This window comes from Osmia lignaria, chromosome 7 (assembly GCF_051020975.1).
Source record: "Osmia lignaria lignaria isolate PbOS001 chromosome 7, iyOsmLign1, whole genome shotgun sequence".
Lineage (NCBI taxonomy): Eukaryota > Metazoa > Arthropoda > Insecta > Hymenoptera > Megachilidae > Osmia > Osmia lignaria.
Genome location: NC_135038.1, coordinates 9,201,287 through 9,215,791, shown reverse-complemented (window position 1 = coordinate 9,215,791; position 14,505 = coordinate 9,201,287). Strand labels below are relative to the sequence as shown.

Genomic DNA, 14,505 nt, shown 5'->3' with positions numbered 1-14,505 from the left:
TTTTATTTGTAAACTTTTATTTTTATTAAGATTATTTGAAAGTATTTGATCGTAGTCTCCCTCATAGTTAGCAGGGAAAGGGTTAAGGGTTAAACACTCGAGGAAAATCACATTCGACGTTAAGAAGTGTACCGACACTTAGAAAAAAAGAAGTCTGTCTCGTTAGAAGCCGCTGAGATATATTTCAGAATCGCGATGAAGGGGTAGGTGAGGAATAAAAAAGGAAGAAAAAGAAAAGAAACGAGAATAAAGGTGAAGAAAAACGCGAGACAGAGACGAGTGGAAAGACAGCAAACAGGAGCGTCCTAACTGCTAAAGTGCCCCCGGTTTCTCCTCTTCCTCACTTTCATCCCCTACGTCTCTGTTGATCTCACGGTGTACCCGCGGGGCTATTTAAGGGCGAGAGGCTCTTAAAGCGTACCGCTTAGTTTCATAACGATGCAAACAGCGGACCGTGGTGGTTACGTAATGTGGCCCGCTTTTAATTCCTTTGTCGTCTCATTTCCCGTGTAAAACCGCGCGAACGGACCCGGAAAAGGGACACGAGAAAGACAGCGAAACGGAAAGAAGGAAAGATTCGTTCTAGCCTTTCGTTTCGACTGTGCCAAGGCCTCTCTCTCTTTCTGTTGGTCTCATGAGAGCCAAGAAACTCGAAATGGAATGGAATTTCAAGTGCATTCACAAACGAGGACCTATCTTTTGATGATGCAACGAAGGGATTGAGGTAATGGTTGCATTGATTTTCTTTTCTTTTTAATTCTTCCGCAGGGGGAGTTAAAGTTACCCACATGGTGGATTCAGTTTAGCAGTTGTGTTTTAATTAAGCAGGATCAAGTGGGTTAGATATTAGAATTTTAATATTTGGGAATTTGGGAATTTTAGAATATTAAAATACTAGAATATTAGAATTTTTAAATATTAGAATATTAGGATTTCGAAATTTGGGGATTTGAAAATTTTATAATTTTAGAATATTAGAATTTGGGAATTTTAGAATATTAGAATATTAAAATACTAGAATATTAGAGTTTCAAAATATTAGAATATTAGGATTTCGAAATTTGGGGATTTGGAAATTTCATAATTTTAGAATATTAAAATTTGGGAATTTTAGAATATTAGAATATTAGAATTTGGGACTTTTAGAATATTAGAATATTAGAATTATGATATTTAGAAATTTGGGAATTTTTAAACATAAGGATATTAGAATTTTAAAATTTCAGAATTTAAAAATATTAAAATATTGGAATTTGTGGATTTGGAAATTTGGGAATTAAAAAATTTTTGAATCCTAAAACCTTGGAATCTTAGAATCTTAGAATTTTGAAATGATGAAGGGTCCAGTCCAGTCCACATTTTTGGGGTGGCTCACCCAACCCCCTGCCTGCTTACCCCAATAACCAAACGAACGATAAAAAAATGCTTCCACTGGCATTCGTAGCCTTCGTTTCGTCTAGAAAGTAGATTTCCTTCGCCGCAGCCTTTAGTTCTGCAATAGCAGCGAGCATATCAGCGCAGCTGTGCACCATAACGTATCGTGCCCGTTAGAAATTCCAATGACAGCGGCGCGCAAAATGGATTTCCGGCAGCGGTGTTTTCCACGGGATGGGGATAGCAACCTCATTCCCCGGTGCTCCCACGCGGAATACCGTAATTACGTTTCGTCAAACCGATCGGCATTTTTGCCCATGAGCTGAAAGCCATAGAGAGAGAGAGAGGGAAAGAGAGAGAGAAAGGTACGGACTTCCTGTTTCAAGCCTGGATATATCGGCGTCTATGAAAAGGAAAACGGAGAAAAACGAGTTGCCTGTAACATAAAAGAAAGAGGGAGGTTTGTTATTTTCTAGCCCTCAGCGATTTGTTTCTTAGAGATGGGTGAGAAAAGGATGCTTGAATCTTCTTCCATTCCTTCGATCGAATTGTCAAGTGTGTCAGTATGCTCGCGATAAAAATTGTTAAAACAGAATTCTTTTGAAAAAATTCATTTTTAATATTCCATGGAATATGAAAGAAATTAATTAAACGAAATGTAGATGCTAAGCACCGCATTTCCATGGAATAATAAAAACATTTAATTGTGAAAAAAATTTCCATTGAAATAATCAACTCACCCAGGGGAAATTAAATTAGAATCTGCAGAGGCGATTCGATAAAAAGTATAAATCCAAAGTAGGACAACTGTAGAATTTTCGAAGAACTTCGGAATCAGTGAAAAGAACCGAAGAAAAATATACTGAAACTCGATACGATCGAACATAGTTGCGAAGAAAAGTTAAACAGAAGCAAGATGTTCGAGTTTCACCAAGTTGGATGTGGATCGAAAGATCAAACGAGGGGTGAACGAGATAATAGAAGTGGAAGTGATGAGATAAAAGTAGAATCGATGATAGAACGATGGTGAAAAAGAAGACCGTAGCTGAACAAAGGGATCGTAGAACAATGAACCGAAAGTGGAAGTAATGCCTCGAAGAGGTTGAATTTTGGAGGGAGAAAAAATTCTGTAAGGTCTTGGAATAGTGGTAAATTGGGAAATTAATACTATACTGATGTTATTAGCACTAGATACTAGTTACTAAAATATTAAAATACAAGATACTAAAATACTAAATACTAATTAAAATGATGAGTTTCAGATTTTTCATTTTCAACAACAGAAATCCTTGAAATATTTTAGACACCCTTGTAAAAAGGTGAAATATTCTCATTACTATTATAAATTAATATAAATTCCTCATTTTTGCCCCCATCGTGAATCCTATTCTGGAGAAATCATAGATTATTTATTTCATCAAATTAACACTAGTTTTGTTTCCCTTCGACTGTTGCTCTTTTGCTCATCGAATCTCGAAAATGCAAGATAGCCATGATTTAATCGGATACCGTTGATTAACGTACTGCCGAATGGCAAAATTGGTCATAGGTAATCAAAAATGTTATTAAATACAAGTTTCGCAGCACGCAATCACCCTTTAATCCGTGCTCTGGTTATCATCGAGTATCTTCGAAAATACGATTTTAATCCAGACTTATTTATAATTATAATGATTTTTATTATCATCCTACCGAGTCAATTAATAAAATAATTCCATGACGAATTTTCATTGCAACTCCGCTGTTTAAATATCTAAAATTTCCGCGTCGAATGATTTAAGTCACACGTGGTATGCAGTGGTAATTAACAAAGAAAGGGTGAATGACATTAATGCCACACAATTTTATCCGCGCGTCTCATCATGGAAGGGTAAATATTTCAGCGGTAATGTGCAGCAGGCAAGGACGCAACCACGGCCAAACAACCCCTCGGCGACTTAACTACCCCTCGACTTAATTTAAATGCATTCGCACTAGGTGGGTGTTTCTACAAAAAGCGCGAGAACCTGCGGGAGACAAACATCGTGTCCTAAGTAAAAAGTTTTGCGAATAAAGGTGACCGCGGTTCCCGGTGTCCCATTTCATCTGACCGAGCCGAAAAAGAACGCGTTTCAAGGAAACTGTTGTTTCTCTCGAGCAAAGAGTATGTATTCTACTCGAAACAATTAAGGTTTCCTTGTTTTCCTTCAGCAAACAGCCGTCTTGCTCCACTAAAAATAAGTGCTCGTGTTTTTGAACACTTAGGTACCATGAATTTTTTACCCAAGAGTTGTAACTTTAGGGAAGATATTAATACTGCTTTGATTTATTTAATTCAATCGGTCTCTCTCCATGGTCCGCGCTGTCTAAAGAAATCTAATGAACTAAATTACATTTCATGAAAAATTTAAACGAAAGCCAATAAATACCAAGGAATAATTATTAAAATAATTGTTCGTTGGACTACAAAAAGAAGAGTTATACAAATAAGAAATTATTGTTACACGATCTTTGAAAATCGATTGACATTAAGAGATAAACGTCCTCCTATTTGAATTCATCCGATTTTCTCTCGTTTAAACTTATTTTATGTGTAAATGGTAGGTCGCGTTGTTCAACGCCCAGAAAATCGTTGGACTCGTTCATGGTTCGTTCCACCGATTCCACGGGATACAGAACAACGCTGTCCAACTGTACTAATTAACATGAAACTGGTCCGCGTGCCACCGTTGTCCGACCAGCACAAACAAAGCGAAACGTGTCACTGTTAAAATAAAAGCGTACACGAATCTTCTCATTACGTTAGCAACGGGCCAATGCCACGCTTCGAATCCTGAAACACATCATCCCACGTCGCTGGGTCCCTGTAAATTACCTGTAAAATCGCATGACGGAATGTACCCTCGCGGTGACATTGATGGAACGAGATTGAATTTTATAACACTGGAATTTTTGCCGAATTATTTGGGATTTTTACCGAGATTTGAGGAATATATATTTTTCTATTTACTTAAAATATTAAATTTTAATTCGGGAATATTAAGAAATAAACGTGTCGGAGAAATGCAAGGTTATTCTACTGAAAGCGGCAAAGTAAGTAGAATAGGTAAACGGATAGTCAGACGTCGATGAAAAATGGAAATAGTGGATTGATTTCACAAAAACGGGACTTATTTTTGGAATCTAATTAATAATTAGAGCATAAAAAATTAATTTAGAAAAAATAAAGAAATAATTAAAAATTTTAATTATTCATTTAATTATATCACTCATAAAATCACAAGTCAAAAAACAGAATATATAAATCAGGGAAACAAATTGAAATTATTTACTTTCTTAATTTCACTATTCTTAATTAGAATCCGAAGAAAGCAATAAACAACCTCATTTTCCACACCACATTTCCTTCTAAATCGAAAACTTCCAACCGGTGAACCAATTAACAACTAAAAGTAAGATGTTTAGGAAGCGATGACGCTTACGAGGAAGCAGAAAGATCTCCTTCCTGTAGAGGGTGAAAACGGGGGGTTGGGATAGATGAGAACAAGCAGGACTAATTTCTCGCTGGCGTGGATCGTTAATCGCCACAGAATTAAGAGAACGACTAGACAGGCCGAGATAAAGAGGAGGAAAGATGGAGAAAGAGGGGAGACTTCGAACTACCCCTACCATGCTCCCTTCTCAACGACTCGCCGTCTCAACCACCCCCTTAAGGCTGGCTTTGTACGCCGACGGCGGCTTTTGAATTTACGTTGAGGGGTAATTTATACGAAAACTTGACAATGCCAGCTCGGCCTCCGACTGACTTCGCTGCCTTTCGCCTCCTTTCTGTCCCCTCCCCCCTCCCCCCAACCCCGCTTTTCGTACACGCCTCGAACGATCGCGGTAAGAGCGTGTGCGAAATTGTTGGAAGGTGAAAAGGTTCCCGGATGACTAGCCCTGGCTTAAGGCGACGAATAGGCCACCGCCATGAATTATGGTCGTCGAAGTATCTTGGAGAACGATGCCACTTTGAGGGATGGAGAAATTTTCTTTTTAACGTAATCGAATTTAAAATCTTCAAAATTTACTTTCTCCTTTTCCTTTTATTTTCCTAGCAGTTTGATTACATAAAATTAGGAGCCTTTGAAAAATATTTGGAAAATAATTCCAAGGAATCGTGTTACTAATCAAATTCTTAGTTCGCTAAGTGGATACCCTGCAGTATCTCGTTGAAGTTGCAAATCCATGAATTTCATCGAATTTCTGGAAGAGTGCTCTGTTGTCCTTCCGGGAAGGCAATATTATGGAAAGTAGAGCAAAGATTAAAGTCTTGGGTCTTGGATGCCGGGATATGAGAGACGACCTTATTCGAGTGTCTGCTATTCGCACAAAGGAAAGAGGGCCAGGTGGAAGGTGGCTGCCAGTTAATGGAACTAAGAACCATGCGAATCTGTTAAACCTCGCAGAGGGTTTCCTCTTTGATCCGTCAGCTGCACCTACTTCCGTCTTTAATCGTTTGAATACGTCCTGATGCTGTTTGATGCGCATTTCCATCCCCATTCGTACGTTGTTGCTTCCTCCTTAACTCCTTCTTTTTGATATTTAAATCGAACGATAACAATCACGGTTTCAAGCGTCCATCCCTGATAAGTTATCGCTGTTTCATTCATTCCCCACGGTGCTAGAGGCTTTCCATTTCGCTTGAAGCGTTTCATAAAAAGCAAAGCAACGTAATTTCGCGCGGATTATCCAGTCGTAAGAGGAATCACAGAACACGTGGTTAACGAGATTTCAAAACAGAATACTAATTTAGCGCGAAGGATTAATTAAATTAAAGTCGCTCTCTGAACCGCGTAAAATTCTCTCGGCCGCGCAATTTTCGCTTGGAAAATTAAGAAACTCGTAAAAAATCAGGCGAAGAGGAAAGTTCGTTGGCCGTCAAGTTTTCCCCGTTGCAAAAAGTCACTTTGTGTGTTCGCCCTTCTTTCCTTTTTTATGACACGGTTCACGAGACGTCCCGCGAGTATCGCAGCCCTCCCACACCCCCCTCGGTAGGAACTAGTTTGAAAGAATTTTTAATTAATGAACAGAGCCCACCTTCGCGGAAACTCCATAACGACCGTAACACGCGGCCCTTAATAACCATTTACGAGGCCGTCGACGACCGTTCCTTAATTATTGGAACAGACGTCGACGGTCGAAGGCGACGAACGAGCTTGTAAACGAAACGCGACGGTACGATGCTGAATTACGTTGGAAATCGATTTTGCAATTGGACAATGTGCTCGTAACGACACTTGGTCCGAACAATTGTGAGAAACGACTTCGTAAAAGTCCATTCCAGAGCTAGAATAAGGTCTCTAATTGACTAATCTTCTATTAGGAGAACAGTGAAACTTGAGGAGGTTGAATGGTTTCAGAGAATCAAGAAGAAAAGGAAAAGGCAGAAGTCATAAATTTAAAGTGTTAAAAGATATTTGAAAATTAATAGATTCTACACAGAATTATTTTTATTTCATGCAATATCAATCTTAGAATTATAATACAAAAGCAAAGCTTGAGAAATGATAAATTTAAATTATTAAAAAATATTTGAAAATCAATAGATTCTACACAGAATTATTTTTATTTCATGCAATATCAATCTTAGAATTATAATACAAAAGCAAAGCTTGAGAAATTATAAAATTAAATTATTAAAAAATATTTGAAAATCAATAGATTCCACACAGAATTATTTTTATTTGATGCAATATCATTCTTGGAATTATAATACAAAAGCAAAGCTTAAAATATTAAAAGATATTTGGGAATCAATAGATTCCACACAGAATTATTTTTATTTGATGCAATATCAATCTTAGCATTATAATACAAAAGCAAAGCTCAAGATATTAAAAAATATTTAGAATTCAAGTCCTCGCTTTATAAATTGATCGGAAAGATTCAAGATCTCATTTGACAGCAAATTTTCCGAAGCTTCGATTTATCCATTGAAATTTTCCCCTTTTTCACAAAGTGTGTCAACATCTATCCAAGCAACCGAGCAAAATAATTGCTGCACGTTAATTGCTCGCACAATTACAACTTTGCTTCGTTTTCCTGGTGACAGCCGTCAGAAAGTTTCTATACCTTTCAGATGTTCATTGATTTCGTTGTATAAAAAGCATTAATTGCTGTTCCACGCAGTGCGGTTTAATAGCTCTATCAAGAATCAAAATAGCAATATTTTAAATTGCTTTTAATGATTATTCGATCGATTCGATGGCGATACCTGGAAGGTTTTTTCGTAAAAAAACATGTTAAAACTAGGAGAACGTGATCGAGGGTGTATGTGATGCGAGACCAGTGGTGAATATTCTCGTTCCCTCCAAGGGATAGAGTCCCGTAGCTGAGGAATATCCGTCGACGAAGTTTCATCTTGTTCCCTCGTTAACGCGTGGCGATGTGCCAGTAACGAGGAAGAGGAAGTAGTAACGGAGCAACGGCGAGAGAAAATGGTGAGAAGGATAAGTGACGAAGGGATGAAGGGAAGGCTGTGCCACCGAAAACGTTTGAAAGTTCGAAAGTCGAACGACAGTTTCGCAGCTTCGAAGGATTTCGAAATGAGAGCATTATCTCTGCAAATCTAAGTATAATGCACCTTTCTAGTTGTTCGAAAAATAATCGTCTGCTTGGAACTTCTAATTAGACGCCGATAAAAAATATTTCTCAGGATTATGTGATGAGAATTTTCAACTCGTTAATAGAGTAACTGGAAATCAAATTTGAGAAATGATTTTTTATTTTATTTAATAAAAGAAGAATAAAATAAAATGCGATTACAGGAATGCAGTTTGTTGCATATGCACCGATTTGAATGCAATTTGTATTTATTAATAAAATTATTTATATATGAGGGATAAAAAAAGATGAGATATTAAACATTCAGGAAGGAACAGACTTATGTATAAAAACAGATTTACGAAAACTAAACGAGGGAGTGAATTTCAAAGAAAAACACGGTATTACTGAATATTCAGTAGAACAATTCGTTATGGGTCAGACCTGTCGTTCCATTTACGGAGTGCACTACTTAAGTCCGGTTAAAACTATATTTGCATTTATTTTGTGCTGTTCAAAAATTCTCTACTGATATTTCTATGATATTTTTGGTAAAATTTATAGTCTATATTAAATATTAATTAATAATTTGACCAAAACTAAGAGTGCCTAGCCTTTTTGCTGTTTTTTCTGAAAAATAATTTTCATATATTTTCTTGTAAAAATGAATAGTAATCATCTTGTAATTAAATTAATAATGAAACTCAGAATTTCCCTTTGAATTTGATCTCAATTATTATGAACGAGAACAACCCAAAATATTCGTATACCTTGCATTATTACAAGGAAAACAATTAACATGCTCCACGAACTAGAAATTCATACAAGCAGAAGGTTATTAGTTGCATTATTTGCAACTGAAACAATTGTTTATTAGAGAGGTCGACAAGATCGTGTAACGCTAATAACAATGATATTCAAGGAAATTTCTTGTTATTGGTTTTTCGCGAATCTCGCTGTGGTATGAATCTATTTTAATTAAAATTTCAATTCAATTGCGAATAAGGTCGATTAATTAAAGACCGCTTGAAACTTGATACGAACAAGCACAAAGCTGCTTACGTTCCAATTAAATGAATCTAATTTACCCTATTAGCCGGTGTTCCGTGAAAAATTTATGTACAAATTTGAGGCAATTAAAAATTGTAATCTTTGTTAAAAACGTCCAATTAATTTGATGTTCTTTGTTTCGATTAAGGACGATGATCTCTATTCTAAAGAAGAAGTATTTCTGTAATTTTTTAACCCTTAAACAGCGAAGCTTGAATCAATCATGGCTCTCTCCGTGGTCCGCCATCCGAGGGTTAACGATAGCCCTATATAAAATAAAATCCTCTTCCTACAGAAAATCTAAAAGTAATTCAGCAACAATTGCTACACCTCAGAATAATATTCCTCTTCAAAATAAAATGCACCCCCTGAAAACATAAATTCTGTCTTAATCAAACCCAACCCTTGATTACCATAGGAATCAGACAATTGTTCGAAGCACACGTCGGTAAACAGTGGAATGCCTTAAAAAATTCGCAATCAACCCCAATGTTTTCGCATTACGGATAGCGGATGAGGGTTGAAAGAATCTACCACTCGTGGCATCGACTCGAAACTTTTATCTGGCTGACGTGTAGCTCGAGTTTCCCGTATTTATGGTGCACAATAATGCGGTTGCACAGGGACTCGAAGTTTCCAACGATGGCTACCTATGTGTGTATAATAGTACGTGTACGCGGAAGAAGCCTGACAACTACGGAACGAGAGGAATCCGAATGAAACCAGGATATCCTTGCTTTCCAGCCTGCACAATGCTGCCCTAAACTGGCGGAGTTACCGACAGAATTACCTATGCGGCGAAAGGGTGTACAATTTGTGCGTATAACTCGATGGTCCGTTCATCTTGCCCCGAGATATATTGCCACGCAGTGACGTAGCGAAAATTGCCGAGCCAGAAACTGTGTTGCAACGAAACTCCAATTAAGACAAAAAAATTTTGTAAATCATTTAAAGCTAAAAGTGTAATATTTTTCTTTTTATTCACAAGGGTCGCGTTGACATCGCACAAGTGCTCAACCCTTTCGCTTCGAAAAGGGTTCAAAGGTTTTCAACGTGGTGTTAACGAGCGCTTAAGCATCTCTTGGAAAGTAGATTATTGCAGAGGAATAACCAGGGGGTCGTGAAAATATATATGGGAAACAGAGCAACACTCTTCACGCAGCGAAAGAGATATCGCGCGGAACGTAACCCGGGACGCATTGCAGACACCGTAGAACTTTTCTTCGCACTTATCCTAACTCCCATAAAGTAGAGTAACACCGAGACCGGTTTTCCACGCGTGTCTCCAAATCCCACCGCCATCCACTAACACACTCGTACACCATCGGCGAAACTTTTATCGGCACGAAGCGAGGAGGGTTCTTTTCCTCTTTGCAGCAACCTGCGAACGATCTAGTTTTCTGTTTATGACGAGAGGCCGGCTCGTTTCGAAAAAGAGACGAATGTACCCTGGTATCGAACGCTTGAGGTTTATATTTCGAACGGGGTGATTTTCTTTATGACGGGGGATGAATTTTAGAAAAGGGTGAATTTTAGTTTTGTGGTTTTGTGTTGGAGAAATTATTACTATTCTTTGGTTCGGATGAAAAATTATATTTCAGTGTTAATTTATTTTCTGCGTTGAGCTAGATGTACAGTAGGCTCTTGTTATAAGGCCACATGAACGGTAATATAACTAGAGTCTATTGTGTACATAGCTCTACGTAAAAAGTTGTTTTTTGTTTCATATGAAAAATTATACAGAGTGTTAATTTATTTTCTATGTTGATGTAGATACTCTTGTAATATTGCCGCTCACATGGTTATATAACAAGAGTCTACTTTATACCTAGCTCTACATAGAAACTAAATTAGTTCTAACGTATAATAATTTTATTTAGTAGGTAGTAATTTCTCTATTACAAAATTAGAAATCAAGGCTCTTGTTATATTACCTCTCACGTGGCTCTATAACAAGAGTCTACTGCATACCTAGCTCTACATAGAAACTAAATCAGCATTGATGCAATAATTTTTTCAACCAACGAATAGTAATAATTTCTCTAACACAAAACTAAAAATTTAGACTCTTCTTAAATTACCGCTCACGTGGCTATATATTAGGAGTCTACTTTACTAGTAAAATCACATAGGGTAAATAAAAATGAATTTTTTAAAGAAGGTCTATATTATAGGAATTTCTGAACAGTAATAATGTTAGATATTATTTATTTTCAGACGACGTGCCTAACAGAACTGCCAGACGTGGCACCGTGCAACGGCACAGTGCGACTACCACCGCCATGCGAGGACTCGCCAAGCAGCGGAAGTAGCAAGGATCGCAGAGAAGAGAGTCCTCGTAGAAGATGCCGTGTATTGGCGCCAATTTTACTCCTAGTCGCGGCTCTGCTTCTCGGAGGGCTTTGTCTACCATTGCTTCTACAATCCGCGCCTGTCACGCATCAGCAGAGGCTGGACGTGATCAGGAGGATCCTCACTGAAGTGCCTCTGATCGATGGGTAAATTATCGTACAACTTTGAATAAAGTTTCTTAAAATTGTTTAGAATAATCCTACGTCGTATCTAACGAAAGTTAATCGTTCAAGAGACGGATATAGCAATTTAATTCACCGGCAACGAGAATTTTCAACTGAATGCTCTCTCAGCGAAGCGTTATCCGCGCGTTTGTTCCACAGGCACAACGATTTGCCCTGGAACGTCAGAAAGTTCGTACACAATCAACTCGGCGAGGTGAATCTGAGCAGCGATCTCGGCAGAGTTGATCCCTGGGCTAGATCAGACTGGAGTCACACAGACATTCCTAGATTACGTGCTGGTCTCGTCGGTGCACAGGTGAGCTTAAACTGGTATTACTAGATTAATACTTTTTTTACAGTTACGTAGTATTACGGTGTTCAACATCTCTATTACGAATTAATGGTGATTAGGAAATGGTAGATTTTTAAGCATAGAAATTCTAATATGATTTCAAATAGCACTTATGATGCATCAATTTAAAGCTTAAAGCTTCTTAAAAATTACTATATTAACGTTTTGTCGATATTCTTGGTATTGGATGATTGGTTGTGGATCGCAACGAACAATGTCATTGTTCTAAGTACATCAAGTATCCAAAAAGTGTTAGATGATTTCATGACATAAAAGTATCGCAAAATGATACTTGTAATATATCAATTTAAAGCTTAAAGTCTGAGGAATATTTCTGTATAAACGATTTTTCAAAATTCTTATCATGAAATGAATGAAACTTAAATATAGTGCACCTTGTACTTCATGTAAATTCTAGTATGATTTGATGACACAAAAGTGTCTCAAAATGGTACTTGTAATATATCAATTTAAAGCTTACAGTCTGAGGAATATTACTATAAGAATGTTTTTGAAAAATTTTTAACACAAATTGGTTAGATCTTAAATTTAATAAACCTTTGTAATTTTGATTTAATTATATAGAAATATTCCAATAACTAATCTATTTCTTTTTTTATATTTCATCTACAGTCGAGTAATTATACATTCGATTTGTGTCGAAGGTCCCCCGATTTCTAGACTGCTATTGTTTCCAAACAGTTTCTGTTTCCCTCGATTCGACAGGTTCCCTTTGAATTTAATTGACCGCTCTTCGATTACTCCCCGAGGGTTTAGGCATAAACTTGCCTGGGATTTACCGATACGTTCCTTCGGTGCCTGGCTCGATAGTTTCAATCGAAAGTTCTCGGCTTTGCCGGCGTTAAACGGTAAACCAATCTTGCCAATATCAATCTTGCCTCAATATCGTCGACGATGGCGAAATTCAAACGCCATCAGAAATGTCGGCTAACACCCGAGAACAATAATTACTGAAGCCGAGAGTTCCGTTTTGTGGTCTAGTATGAAACGAGGACCAGGTGCTGCTTTCCAAACCGCGACCATATTTGGGTTTAAAGTTGTAATTGGCTAATTAAGGTAATAAATCTTTATGACAATTTATATTCTTATATTCTGTAAATTTATTAGAAAATTATTTTTTAAATGGACAATATAAAATTTAAAAAATTAAAATAATATAAAGTTCAAAATTAAATTAGAATCGAGGCTCTCTTCATGGTCCGCCGTCCGAAGGTAACGAAACGTATTATATTATATTTCTTATTTTGGGGAGGAAAGCGTCAACAATTGCATACGTTAGCCTATAAACAAACATCCTTGATCTAATAATTAGCAACAATTTGAGTGAAACGAATTTCATTAATTCTTCACCGTTTAATTAAGCGTTCATCGACGCGTTTCCAATAAATATTCTCGACACTTTAATTAATTTCACGCGTCTGATCGTATTTCGCCTGGAATTAATTCGACAAAAATGAAATGCGATTTACAAAAGTGAACGGAATGTTCGGTTCTTGTTGTCTAAATTTCGTTAAATCAGAGCGAAATTTATTATCATGGAAAACAGAGCTAAATTGACAATTATATTGTTTCTATTTAATGAAATGACGAGTAACGTTTAATCAAACATGTGGTTCGCTCACCATTGCTTTACGTTGTTAATTCTACTCGGGAAAACCAAAATTAACTGGGTAACGTTTCTGCATATATTTTAAGTCAGGCTATTCGCGTAAACGATACGGAAAAATTCCCGTACAGATAATTCCCTGCATATAAACATTTTACATTTGAATGAAATTAACGTTATTTTAGTACCTACTCCATAATGAAAAAATGTGTAGCTCCAGTCTCAATCAATAACCGAGTGGCATAAAAAAAAAATTAATAACTGAAATGTTTCTCGCAATCAATCTCTCGTTGAATATTTAATAGCAAGCCCAGATCTGTCAGCAAGCCCCAAACACATCTCTATAAATTACGATCGTTGAAACGGGTCAACAAGTGAGCACTAACTCTTATCTGATCCTGTTCCGGTTCTTGCCATATCTTGGCAAGATATTGGCAATCGACAGATATTGATAGGGGTTCGAACGTACAAGATAGAGATGGCCAGAGAGCGAAATAAAACGAAAACAAGATAGAACTACCCGTGGTGAGAGGAGGTCTCCCTAGAGTGACTTAAAAGAGACAATTTTCAGAAATTTTTTTAAAGCAATAAATTATCAGAAAATGTATAAAAGGTGTTACACACTATCGTAACGCAGCGTGCAAAGCTCGGACCGAGTATTTTTACTCGACCAGCAGAAAAATGGATCCCTTTGATCTCGCGTAACGAGACGACTTTTAATCTGATTCGAGAGATAGCCAGCTAATATCTCTTTTGAGATCTTCAATTAGTCAATAGACCTGGATACAAGGTCTGTCTGTCGCCCAAGTGGCTCGTTTCGAACTGACTTTTCCAGTTACCGTCATGTGTTTTCCACTTGGAGGATCGTTGCTCGCAGATTGGAAACGGTATCTTTGACGTTTCGCAGTGACATTCGCGATAACGTTATCAGAGATAAGCTTTTGTACTCGAGCTGCACGTCGATTATTCCAAATGACTCTTTTCTAGTGTCCCTCGACGGACGTATTTGTAATTAACTCTTT

General features: G+C 37.2%; 1 protein-coding gene and 1 long non-coding RNA gene across 9 annotated transcripts in view; one reads left to right on the top strand and one right to left on the bottom strand.

The window, feature by feature from the left end:
* The window catches only part of LOC117604538 (uncharacterized), a 139,009-nt gene that overhangs the window by 65,068 nt on the left and 59,436 nt on the right, over nucleotides 1-14,505 (bottom strand). The window lies entirely within an intron of this gene.
* Nucleotides 1-14,505, top strand: part of LOC117604536 (dipeptidase 1) — a 131,048-nt gene that overhangs the window by 77,408 nt on the left and 39,135 nt on the right. For all 4 annotated transcript variants that reach the window (XM_034324720.2, XM_034324723.2, XM_034324722.2 and 1 more), the window contains 2 exons: nucleotides 11,206-11,486; nucleotides 11,664-11,820. In XM_034324720.2, coding sequence (XP_034180611.1) covers nucleotides 11,206-11,486; nucleotides 11,664-11,820 — 438 coding nt within the window. The remainder of the gene's footprint in view (nucleotides 1-11,205; nucleotides 11,487-11,663; nucleotides 11,821-14,505) is intronic.